The sequence below is a fragment of the Grammomys surdaster genome, unplaced genomic scaffold (genome assembly GCF_004785775.1).
Source record: "Grammomys surdaster isolate TR1022 unplaced genomic scaffold, NIH_TR_1.0 67, whole genome shotgun sequence".
NCBI lineage: Eukaryota > Metazoa > Chordata > Mammalia > Rodentia > Muridae > Grammomys > Grammomys surdaster.
In genome coordinates, this window is record NW_021604569.1 from 18,773,253 (window position 1) to 18,787,801 (window position 14,549).

A 14,549-nucleotide genomic window follows, 5' to 3' on the forward strand; every position below is an offset into this window, starting at 1 on the left:
CTGTGCTCCAAAATAGACTCTGTCACATGGATCCCTCCCCAGGCAATAACAGAAGCCTTTTGTGTGCATATGTACTGGCCCAAACAGAAGAAGCTGGTGAGCTCTGGTGTTGTCTCTGATGATATTGAGAAAATAATTTTTTCTCTTTAATTTATTTCACTGTTTATTTTCCATACCAGTTGCCTCCAGCAGCAACTAATTTAAAGACTAAATCTAGGTTTTTTGCCTTTACTGCAATCTGACTTTTTTTCTGCATTTTTAAAAGTTTGTCTTCATTCTGGAGATTTTGATTTTACCACATAATGTCATAATGAAGGCATCTTATTTTCATGCAAGAGAAGTATGGTTGCTTGGTCTAACGAGTCATCTGTTTTATTAATGCTGGAAATCTTCCAGCCATTATTTCATCCGATGCTGTATCTCTCTTCCTGTCTCCTCCATTTTCTGTCTGAAAGCTAATTAAACTCATGTTGGACCTCATCTTTCTTCTATCCTTAGTCATTTGTTTATTTTTGAGATTGGCCCAGGCTGGCTTTGGCCACAAGGTGATGGAGCCCCTTGGCATAGCCTCAGGAATGCTGGGATTGCAGATGTGAAGCATCACACCCAGCTTGGACCTTCTATTTCCTTCCTTTTCAAAGAACTACATTTTCATAGTTTTCCATAAGTCACATATAATTTTAATCTACTTGTTGTAGCTTTTCTTTTAAATTCAATAAGCATCATTTTCAGTCTTAGAACATATGCCATTTTCAAATATGTCCTATTGCCATGGTTTCCATATATTATCTATGATTGATTTTCTGGTATACAATATTATCTCTATGACAATTCTCGTTTTTGTTGAATCCATTAATTTATATCCACAGAAGACAGGTGTCATGTGTGGACTGTGGTGTTTGGCTTCATGTTCTCCTTTAAAGCTATTTTTTTAATTAACTGAAAAACCTTAATAGAGGGATTGTGTTTCAAAAAAAGTCACTTCATATTTTCTTCTTGAATATGCCATGGTCTCAGTAATATGAAGCTAATTTTGGTTAAGTCAACTTACATTTAACTTACAAATAAAAGTCATGTATCTCTGTCATGTACAGTATCATTGAAATGTATATGTATTATGGAAAGATCTAGAATCTGTCTTTGAGTGATATACTTTCCTAGGGGATGGTGCAGCTGCTGGAGTCACACCCTCAGAGGGCATAAACCCGGGGCTCCAAAGTGTTAAAGAGTCTTTCTTTCTAACTCTGTGCCCAGAGAAAAACTCAAGATTTGTCACCATCCTCCTACAACACCATCGGAATTTTCAGTACCAACACCTTGAGGAAGTACATGGCCCTTCCAAGACCCAGCTCAGCAATTCCCACTATACAGAGCCACGGTACAGCATCTCCACCCTTGAGGCTATTACTGAGCTCAGATCCAGTGTACAGCCTCATATCTGTTCCACTCTTGTCTCAGGCAGCCATGACATCAACCCTGGCAGTTCTTCTGATCTATGACCATCTTTCCTCCTACTTATGGCCCAAGGGGAGCAATTGTGAAATAGTTGGATTACTTTTTAGTCTTTTAATGGGTCCACTTTCCTGTTATTTGAATCTTTTATCATAACTTATTCAATATCATTTCATATAGTTTGTTTAACAACAGTGTTTTGAATGAATGTAATTTCCTACTTCCAGCTAATGTAGACAAGATGAAAATTGATATTTTCATTTAGTCCTTTATTTAAGTTTTCATTCTTTTTCAGAGCATAAATCCCTACAGGAGAAATTACCATTTCAAGAACATTATATACTTATTACCACGTATTTATTTTACACATCATTATGATTACTTGTGTTTTACTATCTTCATGAATTTCTGGGCTACTTTTTAAATTATTGTGATGACATAAAAATACAAATCATTACCTCCTCCCCCCATTTTAATATTAATGGTAGAAAGTGCTTTTAAATATCAATTCATCATTTTTCACATTTGAATTTTTTTATATTTTCCATATTTTGCTAATTTTTAAAGTTAATTATGTGTGTCAATATGCACATATGAGTATAAGTGTCTGCGGAATCCAGGAAAGGTCACTAGATGCCCCGGAGTTGGAGCTGTAATACATTGTGGAATGTTTGACATGGTACTGAGGACAAACTTAGGTCTTCTGCATGAGCATACCTAACTTCTGACTCACGTCTCCAGCTCTCATGCTTAATTCTCATGTATATTATTTAATATATGTGATTACTGACTTTTCTCCTTTATATATTGTATATCACTAATATTTTACACATATCTATCAACCCTGTCCTAGTTAGTGCTTGTAATCTTGAAATCTAAAGTTCTGGTGCATAAATATTTTAAAAACATATTTAAACAGACCCATACTTATAAATTTTATATTAATTGTTTAAGAAGAAGGTCTTCCTGACCACTCTCCCCCTACGTATTCAATATAGTACTGGAAGTCCTAGACAGAGCAAGTAGACAACAAAAAGAAGTCAAAGGGATACATATAGGAAAGCAAAAAATCAAAATGTCACTATTTGCAGATGATATGATAGTATATTTAAGTGACCCCAAAACTTCCACCAGAGAACTCCTAAACCTGATAAACAACTTCAGCAAAGTGGCTGGTTATAAAAATCAACTCAAACAAATCAGTAGCCGTCCTCTACATGAAAGGTAAACAGACTGAAAAAGAAATTAGGGAAATGACACCCTTCACAATAGCCACAAATAATATAAAATACCTTGGTGTGAATCTAACCAAGCATAACCTGTATGACAAGAACTTCAAGCCTCTGAAGAAAGAAATCGAAGAAGATCTCAGAAGATGGAAAGATCTCCCATGCTCATGGATTGGCAGGATTAATATAATAAAAATGGCCATCTTGCCAAAAACAATGTACAGATTCAATGCAATCCTCATTAAAATCCCAAATCAATTCTTCACAGAGTTAGAAAAGGAAATTCTCAAATTCATTTGGAACAACAAAAAACCCAGGATAGCAAAAACTATTCTCAACAATAAAAGAACTTCTGGAGGAATCACCGTCCCTGACCTCAAGCTGTACTACAGAGCAATAGTGATAAAAACTGCATGGTATTGGTACAGAGATGGGCAGAAAGATCAATGGGATAGAATTGAAGACCCAAAAATGAATTCACACACCTATGGTCTCTTGATCTTTGACAAAGGAGCTAAAACTGCCCAGTGGAAAAAGGACAGCATTTTCAACAAATGGTTGAATGCTGGTTCAACTGGAGGACAACATGTAGAAGAATGAAAAATGATCCATTCTTATCTCCTTGTACAAAGCTCAAGTCTAAGTGGATAAACGACCTCCACATAAAACCAGATACATTAAAACTAATAGAAGAGTCCATTGTTGGTGGGATTGCAAGATGGTGCAACCACTTTGGAAATCAGCCTGGCAGCTCCTCAGAAAATTGGACATAGCATTACCTGAGGATCCAGCTATACCACTCCTGGGCATATACCCAGAAGATGCTCTAACTTATAACAAGGACATATGCTCAACTATGTTCATAGTAGCCTTATTTATAATAGCCAGAAGCTGGAAAGAACCCAGATGTCCTTCAACTGAGGAATGGATACAAAAGATGTGGTACATTTACACAATGGAGTATTACTCAGCTATTAAAAACAATGAATTCAAGAGGTTCCTAGGTAAATGGATGGAACTAGAAATTATCATCCTGAGTGAGGTAAGCCAATCACAAAAGAACACACATGGTATTCACTCACTGATTATTGGATATTAGACCAGAACCTTGAAATGCCCAAGATGCAACTCACAGGCCACATGAAGCTCATGAAGAAGGAAGACCAAGTGGGGGTTATTTGGTCCTTCTTAGAAGGAGCAACAAAATACTCAAGGGAGCAAATATGGAGACAAAGTAAGGGACAGAAACTGAAGGAGGGGCCGTCTGAAGACCATTCCACCTGAGTATCCATCCCATGTGCAGTCACCAAAGGTAGATGCTGATGTGGAAGTCAGGAAGTGCATGCTGATAAAAGCCTGATATAGATGTCTCCTCAGAGGTCTGCAAGAGTCAGACATATTCAGAGGCAGATGCTCACAGCTAGCCATTGAACTGATCATGGGGTTCCCAATAGAGGAGTTAGAGTGAAGACTGTAGGATCTGAAAGGGTTTGCAGCCCCATGAGGAGAGCAACAATACCAACCAATCAGAGCTCTCAGAGTCTAAACTACCAGCCTGGGAGCACTTAGAGAGGGATCCATGGCTCCAGCTGTATATGTAAGGGTGGAGGGCCCTGTCGCACATAGGTGGGAGGAGAGATCCTTGGTCTCATGAAGGCTGGACACCCCAGTGGGTGAGAATTTGAGGGTGGGAAGGTGGGAGTGGGGGAGGGGTAGGTAGGGGCACATCCACAGAAAAGCAGGAGGAGGGGTGAGGGGATAGGGGGTTCCTGGGCAGGGGGTAGGTAGGAATAGGGTAAGGGGAAAACATATGAAATATAAATAAAACATCCAATAAAAAAAGAAAAGAAAAAAAGAAGCATGTCTTCAATTAGGAAAAGATATTCATATTTATATTATAGTTTTCACAGCATTATATTAAGCAGTCTTCTTAGAGTAATTTGGCTATTTGATTTTCATTTCTCTTTAAGGTGAGATTTTTTTAGACTATACTTTGTATTTTTTTAGCCTATTGTGTTTCTGGTTCCATGGATTAAGGTATTTAACTGGAAATGCACTATTTATTATAAAACCTATACAATGCATTAAAATATTATTTAATTTCTATTATCTTTCAAGAAAACCATGACTAAGCTCTTCTCTTTCTCTACATAAACTTCAGTGTTAGCCTCCTCTATTCTCTTCAAAATCATTTACCTTTTCCATAGGTCTACACAGTTTTGTGAAAAAGAGTAATATAAAGACAATTGAGATTTCTATGTATCAACATTATATATCCTAATATGTGTCTATATATTCAATCATACTTATTACTCTTAAAAATGTTATGTGATTTAAACACCCAAATAAACCATATTCCTGATTCATACATACTCTCTATGTGCTATTACATTTAAATGTCTTCCCCTATTATATCTACTAATTTAAATATATTATGTGGAAAGAATGGCAATCTAATTACTCTTATTTCTCAACTATGCCTTCTAACAATGACATAAATTCCAGAAAATGGCTAAAAAATGATGATAAGGCTCTATTCTCTATGGCTCTAATAGGGATCAGTTCTATCTATTTAATAGTTATTCTAAGAGGCTGCAAACAAATATGTGGGGTTTTATATAGGATCTCTGCATGAAATGCAGACTTCTGTTGGTATTCACAGCAATGCTAATTTTCTCTCTATATGTTACCTCTCTCTACCTCTGTGTGAATTTTCCTCAAATCTTACTTAAAAGGTGTTGATGTGTCTATGTGTTCTGTTTTGTTTTATGTCACAGACTGCCACTTGTTTCACTTGGAATGTTGCAGTAACACTGTGTTAAATGTTTCATGTTCTTTGAAACTCAATTTCTGAGCACTGGAATTTTAAATATGACAGAACATTTGTTGCCAAAAAATGTATATTATTCTTCTGTCTGTAAATTAGTTTTAAGAATATCTTATCCTGTTCTTTTTCCATACATTATTTCCTTCTTTGTGCTTTTAGAGTTTTCTCTAATAATAGACACAGTAGGTTAAGAAAGGAATACGATTTAAAGTTAAAAAAAATAAGCTTTACAGCTGAGTGAAACAATTGATTGCTTTTCTCCCTGGGTAACTTGATCATACATTCACATATTATGATAGCTAGTCCTCAAAAAGCTGACTTCTAGGTCAGTTCTAGTGAAACTCCTCAAAATTTCATAGTCAAAGTGTGCAATATCTTCACTAACAACATGTTATCTTCATGTACTGGGAGACAACCAAGGTGAATGGCCATAGCCTATACAGTTTTAGGTGTCTCTTGAACCATCTCAGTAACAAATCCCCAGTGGTGCAATAGTGGTACTTACATCTTCAGAGTAACCATCAGATATCTAATTGAACTTAAGGCACAGTCATTGGAAGAGAGTTCATGACTGGTACTGAAACATAACCAACTACCCATGTCTGCTGAGGTCATGAACCCTAAAGAAAAACCTACTATTGCAATTTTCCTAAATCAATACAGTTTTTACCTATATTCTAAATACATATCTTTATACCCTCAGATAAGTGTAGTTCCCATCTCTCATCAAAGAAGTTACCTACCTGCTTAAAACACAGGCTCCACCCAGGATATAAAACTCAAAGTGTTGAGAATATATTACCAAGGAAACTCAACCCCAGCTGGCACACCTACACTACAAGTCCAGTACCTAAGTCTCAAGGAACACCTAAGAAAAGAATGAGGAAAGATTGTAAGAGCCAAATGAACACTATTCAAGCTGTGACAATTTCTCTTCTAGACATGATGGGATGTTAAACCCATGAAATTTTAACAATATGATTTCTTAAACAACACCTACATAATGGTAACCCTAGTCAACATGCCAACTTGGATTAGGGAAATTTCACAAGACTCCACCTCAAGAAGAAGAGCTAGTTATAGGCAATCAATGACTTCTGGGAGAAGGAGACTCAGTTTACTACAGGGAATAACCTTCTGATAGGTTATCCAACCATCTACTCCCGAATAGTCAGCCTTAATCACAAGTAAGCATGTATGCATATGTATGCATGAGCATACTAAGTAGACTATATAATGCATATATAAAATGTTATAAAATCAAGCTCTACTGTTTTCTAGAGTTTGAATTCTGGCAAATGACTTGATCTTTCTCAATCCAGGATTCCTTGTCAGTAAAATTAGACTTAACATATTCTTCTCAAGGCCATTATAATTACGAGGTAAAACTCAGAATTTATAGACACCTTTAATGCTTGGTGAATAATAGAGTCACAGCAAATCATGAGTTTTGTTGTTAGAATTATTTTAGTCCATGGCTGCAATTCCCAATATTGTAGGATTGATTCTTCCTGTGTTAGAAAATATGCTATGTCACAAAGAAAGCAGGGATAAGCTGGACCATATATATCCTAGCCTAAGGTAATTTAAGCCCCAAACTTTAGCCCAGTGCTGGCAGAATAAAGTTGCATGTGGGAACAGACCTGTAATCACAACTCGAAGTAGATAGACAAGCGATTAAATATTCAAGGTTATCTTGAGCAACACAGAAAGCTTGAGTCCTGCGTGATCTCTAGGGGATCCTGTCCCCTTCATCATCATCAAAAATCAAGTATGTGATCCTTTACAGGTAGACTAGCAACTTGTGACTACTGTCATTATATCAGGAACTCATGAGATAATTCAAACCAAACCAAAATCATAGGTTTGAAAAGAGTTCTGCGCAAATATACATATGTACTCAAGAGTAAGTTATCCATTTATTCATTTATGGAAATTAATAAATCAAACATTAAAACAGAAAAAGGACTTTTTCCAATAATGTAACTGCAGAAAGAGATAAAAAATAAAAAAATTTAAAAAGCTCTAATGCAGTGAGCATCTAGGGCCCTGTGTTTCTGTTGCTGCAGCAATCAGTGCCCAGCTTCATGAGCAGAAAGGGGTACTCCAGCATTCTGGGTAGTCACAAATTCTATTGTGCTTCTAATTACCTACTTAATTCTTTGAATACCAATGTGCAATTAACATTACAAATAATCAAGGTTAAAAATATAATTAATGCAAGTGTGATTTAGTTATAATTAAACTAATTACACAGATATGTAGCATAATAAGAGACTTACAGACCATTATGTGAATGCAAATTTATTCTTCCTTTCCAGAGCAGTTATTTGAATTTCATTTTCCAATTATTTTACAAATGATGGAATGGAATAATAAAGAAAGGAGTCAGTGTTCCACTGATAAAAAAAATAACTTATTTTTTTATTCCCTTTTAAATTCAGAGTCTTTTGTCCATATAGTCTTGTAAATAGGCAAATTAGAGAGAATAAATAATCAGATGCTACCACAACCAACAAAAATGCTTTATGTTTTAATTCTGTGACCACAGGGAAAAATGAACATCTCAATCCTCAAGAGATTTTCAGTTCCATATAGGTAAGTTCTATTTTAGAATGGTAAGTGATACGTAAAACTAGATTGGCATACATGAGTCTTAATAAGTTTTATTTTGTGCTTTCTGATAGATTTTATCATAAGTGTTGTTTTCATCTATTGACACTGACTAACAGAAGCAAAAATGCATATTCTGCCCTTGCACAGAAACATTATAGTTTATAGATTTCTTAATTAAATTTCAATTGTTTTAAATCACAAACAGTATATAGTTTTCAAGCAATAACATTCAATACATTGAAATATTGCCATTAAATGAAAAATAAAATATTTTTAATTTAAGTTTGTTTTGATGTAAAATATATCATTTGTGAAAGAGAAAAATACACTATCATCCAAAATCCTCTTTCTTTGCATGACAATCTGTGCAATACTAAGTCAATTAAAATTTATACTGGGGAACTATGGTTACAATGCTCTTTCTTACTTTAAATCTAAAATATGTAGTCAATGAATTATTTTTTATATTCATTGTAGCAGCGTATTTTTTAGAATAAATAATCACACTTAAAAGTACACAGTACTATAAGTATGAAATGGATTCTATAAGCCATGCTTATGACCACATGTGTCTGCGTCTACATTTGAACCCCACTAAAAGAGTCACTCATCTGTCCTTATGGAGGTGAAAAGATCCAAAGCCCTAAAAGACTGCTACATGGCATGAGACCAAATTCAAATTCAAATGGTGATCACCTGGGTTTTGTGTTAGAACACAACAACATTCCTCATCACAAGAGGCTGAGAGTATCTCTATTATAGCAAGCAGCTCATTTTGTCCACACTGGATTAGCATGCATAGGACCACAGCATCAAGTTCTAAGAGGTTGAAAATAGGCCAATCTCCATGTAACCATGTGATGAGGACCCTAGCTCCCCACTAAAGGCCTGTTTTGATGCTATACATCCGGAGAAGGTCAAAGATGTAGAAACCAGGACAGACAGGAGGTTTATGGGGAGGATATAAAAATGAATATGTATAATAAACCCACATAACTCAGTTTTAATGTAAACTACAGGAATAAAAATTCATAGGCAAATCTTATGAAAATGTAATGTACAAGCACATAAGAAGCAAATTAACTCCTGCTGGGGTCAAGTTCACCTGATAAACAACCTAGAAGATAAGCAAGGACCCCATCAGGTAAATTTCAAGACCTAAGGAACTGTTGTTTCTAAACTGGCTTGGATGAATGTCAGAATACACCATAGTGAGTCAATGACAGTGAAGACAAACTGTCACAAAAAAAGCTAATTTGCTTCAAATTGCAGTAGAAGTTGATATAATTAGACTCAAAATAGTGAGTTTGTAATAAAATATGTAGCAGAGAAGTCCCAAAATTATTGCAAACAGAAACTAGGAAGGACACGCTGGTAATATTAGACAATGTAGAGGAAAGTGGGGTAAAACACAAAAAATACCATAAAACACACAAAATACCATAAAACACACAAAATACCACAGTGGTGTAGAGCAGTTACTTTAGTTAGAAGGGGCCTAGGAAGCCTGGTTAACGAAAGAGGAATCTGGCTTGCCTGTTCTGTTCCCACCTGCATCAGCTACAGCAAGCAGGAAGGAAGGAAGGAAGGAAGGAAGGAAGGAAGGAAGGGAGGAAGGGAAGGGAGGGAGGGAGGGAAGGAAGGAAGGAAGGAAGGAGAGGTAGGTAGGGGAGGGAGGGTGGAAGGCCCCTTAATCAATGAAAACGGGACACTAGAACTGTCTAAATAACAGTTTAGAACAGACTAAATAACAAACCTATGCCTGTAGCCACTGATGTTCCACTGGGATTTCCTACTGATATTCTGCTGTGCTCATAGATCGGTGCCTTGTCTATTCATTATCAGAGAGTTTTCCTCTGGCAGCATAGAGAGCAGAGGCAGAGACCCACAGCCAGAGAGAGTCTAAATTGGAGAGCTCCATCAGATCCCTCCCTTCAGAGCTTGGGAATCCCGTGAAAGAGGGAGAAGAAAGATTGTAAGAATCAGAGGGAATGGAAGACACCAGAAGAACATGACCCACTGAGTCAATTAAACAGGGTTCACAGAGACTGAAGTGGCAAGCATGAGACCTTGATAATCTACACCAGGTCCTCTGTATGTATGTTATGGCTGTTAACTTGGTGGTTTTGTGGGACTTCTAACAGTGGGGGCAGGTGTGTCTCTAACTCTTTTTCCCGCTCTTGAGACTCTTTTCTTCCTATTAGGTTGCCTTGTCCAGTCTTAATATGAGACATTTAGCCATGTCTTATAGTATCTTATTTTGTAATGGTTGGTTTTCCTCTCTTGGAGACTTGCTCTTTTCTGAAAGGAAACAAAGAAGGAGTAATCTGAGGAAAGGAGCAGTTGAGTAGAGCTATAAGGAGTGTAGAGAGGGGAAACTGTGGTCAGGATGTATTATATGAGAGAGAAACCTACTGCCAATAAAAATATTCTATGATATTCTCTTACAATTCTACCTTATACTAACTTGGTTCCTAGCTCAGCCAGAGTCCACCAAAAAGAGGTACACTGAGATGTGCCTTGGTACAATGCAGTTGAGGCCAAATACCCAGCCAGACAAGGACCCAGTATAATAGAAGAGATGCTGATGACTAAGTAATAAAGGTATTTTGTTGAGAAAAATTTGAGACATTATTCAGATAGAAAATAAATCAAATTATATTTCTGCTATACAAAGGGTTCTAATATAAACTCCTTATAAATTAAATACATTAAAATAAAGAATCTTTGGAAAGATTTTATGACTTCAAAAAATGAAGTCTACGTAGTCTAAGTAGGGTTTGAACCCTACTTAGGGTTCAAAAAGTCACAAGTAAGATAGGGGGACAAAAATTGACCCCAGTATAGCTGCAAATTTCTATATACATACAATTATAAATGTAAGGAACTGAAAAAGAATACTAAAAACAAAATCTAAACAATGTTCATTATGGGGATATACAATAAGAATTTCTATTTCAGCTGGGAAGTAGTAGTGCACACCTTTAATCACAGTACTTGGTAGGCAGAGGCAGGCAGATCTCTGAGTGGGATACCAGCCTACATAAAAAACTGTCTCAAAAAAAATCAGTAACAACAACAAAGAATTTCTATTTCAATGAATATCCAAAATTAAAACATCATTTACAATAGAACAAAGAAGTATTGGGCAAATGAGTGAAGTACAAACAATAAGATTATTATTATCAATATTATTATTGATAATAATAATCAATCAACATGTACCATTAATTGGGCCAAAAATCTGTGGCTAGCTAAGAGAGGCATAAGGAAGAACCTGGTACTATTGTTCTGCTAAATAGACATGGTGTTTCTTTCTCTACAAACAGGCATGAATGAGTGTGAACACACAGATAATAGGCAAAACTAAATGTAAATACACAGCTATGCCAGCATGCTAAATTAAAATGGCAAGCATGATACAAATATTGACAGACTTTAAGATTGAGAAAAATATCTTGTCTTCATGGCTGCAAGGGTTGAGCTCCAGCCACTGATACTGAGAGTCTTTGTCACTCCTTTGGGGAAATGGCAGGCAGATAATGAGTATGGCGGAAAATAGACAAATGACAAATTCTGGTTCATACCCCTGAGGAGTCCTGATGATGGTGTATCCTGAACTTGGTGCAGTCTCACCATTCAGAATTTTGAATGATGTGCTCTTCCCAGCGCCATTCACCCCAAGGAGCCCAAAACACTAAGAGTAAAAAGGAAAATTAGAGGCAAAGCATGAAGTACAATCAAATATTACATTGGAAATGGCATTTGCTTTGACAGTATGTTGATGTCTCTGATGTTGGTGTACTGTGGAACAGTGCTATTGTATAAAAGGTATTTTATGCATTGAATGCTGTTGTAAGACTTGTACATGAGAAGTCAGTATTAATTTAACAAAAGATTAATTTGAATGTATAAAACTTAACAGAATAAGTACTAAGTAACATTAATACCAATTATAAAATAGATTGATAGATGATAGATGACAGATAGATAGATAGATAGATAGATAGATAGACACAAACATACATACATACACATATATGAATATAGATAAATCGATAGCAAGTGAGAGATGTGTCTGTAAACATAAATATATATATGCACACAGGGAAATGGGTGGATACAAAATTAAATAAATTATAGACAGAAAAATTGACACATAGATAATTGATAGATGATAATATACGGTAGCTGATAGATGGATAAATAAATGGATGATAGATCTGTTGGTAGCTACATACCTTCATTTTTCCATTGAAGATGTTGTAAATCCACTTCTTATTCAGAGCCTAAGTAAATCCTCGTATTAACTAAGAAAACAACCTCCAGTTTTATATTTTGACAGGTGATTTCTTTCTTAAATCTTATCTTAAAGTCTATGTGAAAATGGCTTTCTCACCCCGTTCTCTAGACCTAGTATCTGTTTTGTACCTCTAGATATGATATGCTTGAGGGTCCTTCTTGGACCATAGATCTTCTCAGACCCATTTTCTGAAGTCTGAGTGCTAATATTTACTGGCACCAGCTGGCTTGCTCGATATTACAATAGCTGTATCTGCATTATGCCTTCATGCCACCTATCACTTGGCTCCATTCTGTGCCTCTGGACACTACCAATGCCATGAGTCACCATGTGCCTGCCTCAGTCACTGTGTTACTTCCAACATCACTGAATCTTTCCCCTAGCCAATATAAGGGTCTATCTCAGTCAGACCTGCCTTGTGTCACTGTTATTAGGCCTACTACACAGAGCCTTAAGATGCCTTATCTGCCTATCCAAATCACCTCTCTGCTTCAGAGCCCAGTCTAATCCTGCCTTTGTGGTAACAATCTTCCACACGACTGCTGTTGCACCTGCCTTACTGTACTATTGTAAATCATTCCAGCACTTTATATTCCTATCCAGACACTGAAAACTGTATCTCCTTATAATTTTCTAGTTTCCAAGCAGTTCATGGATTCTTACATGAACAGAGACATGCATCTCAATTATCTTTGTTTTGTTTTTTCACAGGTTCTTACAAGGTACTTCCTATCTAGGCAACCAAATGTGCTGCTCATAGAATTCAAAAAAAGAGACCTTCCTACAGTTTGAATCTTGAAAGTTCGAAGAAACCCATGTCCTAAAGTTGTGGTTAGTGAACTTAGAATTACATGTAGGAAGCTGGGGATTTTTCTCAATAATACTAAGCTAATTGCAGGATACTGGAACTTGGTACCTCCCTTTTCCGCCTTGCTAGCTTCCTCTGGCCATGACATGAGCAACTTCCACACTTCCCCAGAACATACCTCATTCTCTTGATATAGTAGGTCATCAGAGAATGCCTGAGACAATGGAAACTTCCACAACTTTGATCTGAGCTGATTCGTTAGTTGATTTTAACACTGATGGCAAATAGCCCAAATGGAACCTCAAATACAAGAAGCATCATGTCTACTTCCAAGGTTTTGTTTCTTTCTTTTGCTTTTTTTTTCTTTAAACATCCTTGGATTGATAGAGAGGAAATTAATATTGATTTAAATATATTTAATTTTAATTCAAAATTTAATAAATTAAGATTACAGAGCTAGTTAGCAAAAAATAGAAACAAGAACTAGAAGATAATTCTTAATATTTTGTCCAGTTGTCCTAGAGATCATGGTTTCAACCTGGGTCATTCCTAGATTGCTTTTGATGGGTCTATAGGCCTCAGTATACCCCAGGGTATTCATATCTGGATTATCTGCTCAGCCAAAGAGCATGGCTGGTGGTTGACAATGAGAGAATCAGGTAACTACTGGGTTTCTCTAGAGCCTGGACTGCTCAATGCCAGGTGTGCCTTTATTTCTAACAGTTAATTAAAGGTAATCACTTGAAGGATTGATTTCCCTTTATGTATTGAGTCTAAATAAGAGCCAGCTTATATGTCTTCTGTCAGTTCTGATTAAAGGCTTCTTCAGAGCTGCTGTGGTATGTACATTTTTTAGCCTTGCAGAATAACATTCTTCTAGAATAGCAGTTCTCAATCTGTGGGTTGTGACCCCTCTGAAGGTCATATATCAAATATCCTGTATAGCAGATACCTACAATATGATTTGTAACACTAAAAACTACAGTTACGAAGTATCAACAAAATAATTTTATGGTTTGTAGTCACCACTACATAAAGGACTGTATAAAAGGGTCACGCATTAGAAAGGTTGAGAACCACTCTTCTAGAAGGACCCAAGGCAAAGTGTAGACCAAGAAAATGGAAGAAGTGGGTTGCATCTTTAACTGAATTTTAAAAAATATTTGTACTCAGAAAAGTCCTTCTAAAAATTAAACCATTCTTAAAACTTTCCAGTTACATGAAATTTAAAGAATCATGAAAGAAAATAAACTTTGAGTCCAGTGGAAAATTTCCACTATGCCAAGACTCTGTCTCCAACTTTGCCTCTGTGAT

At 36.2% G+C, this 14,549-nt stretch overlaps 1 protein-coding gene across 1 annotated transcript in view; it reads right to left on the reverse strand.

The window, feature by feature from the left end:
• Abca13 (ATP binding cassette subfamily A member 13) overlaps positions 1 to 14,549 on the reverse strand; it is a 438,342-nt gene that overhangs the window by 78,742 nt on the left and 345,051 nt on the right. The window contains exon 55 of the mRNA XM_028777793.1: positions 11,712 to 11,821. Within this exon, the coding sequence (XP_028633626.1) occupies positions 11,712 to 11,821 (110 nt within the window). The remainder of the gene's footprint in view (positions 1 to 11,711; positions 11,822 to 14,549) is intronic.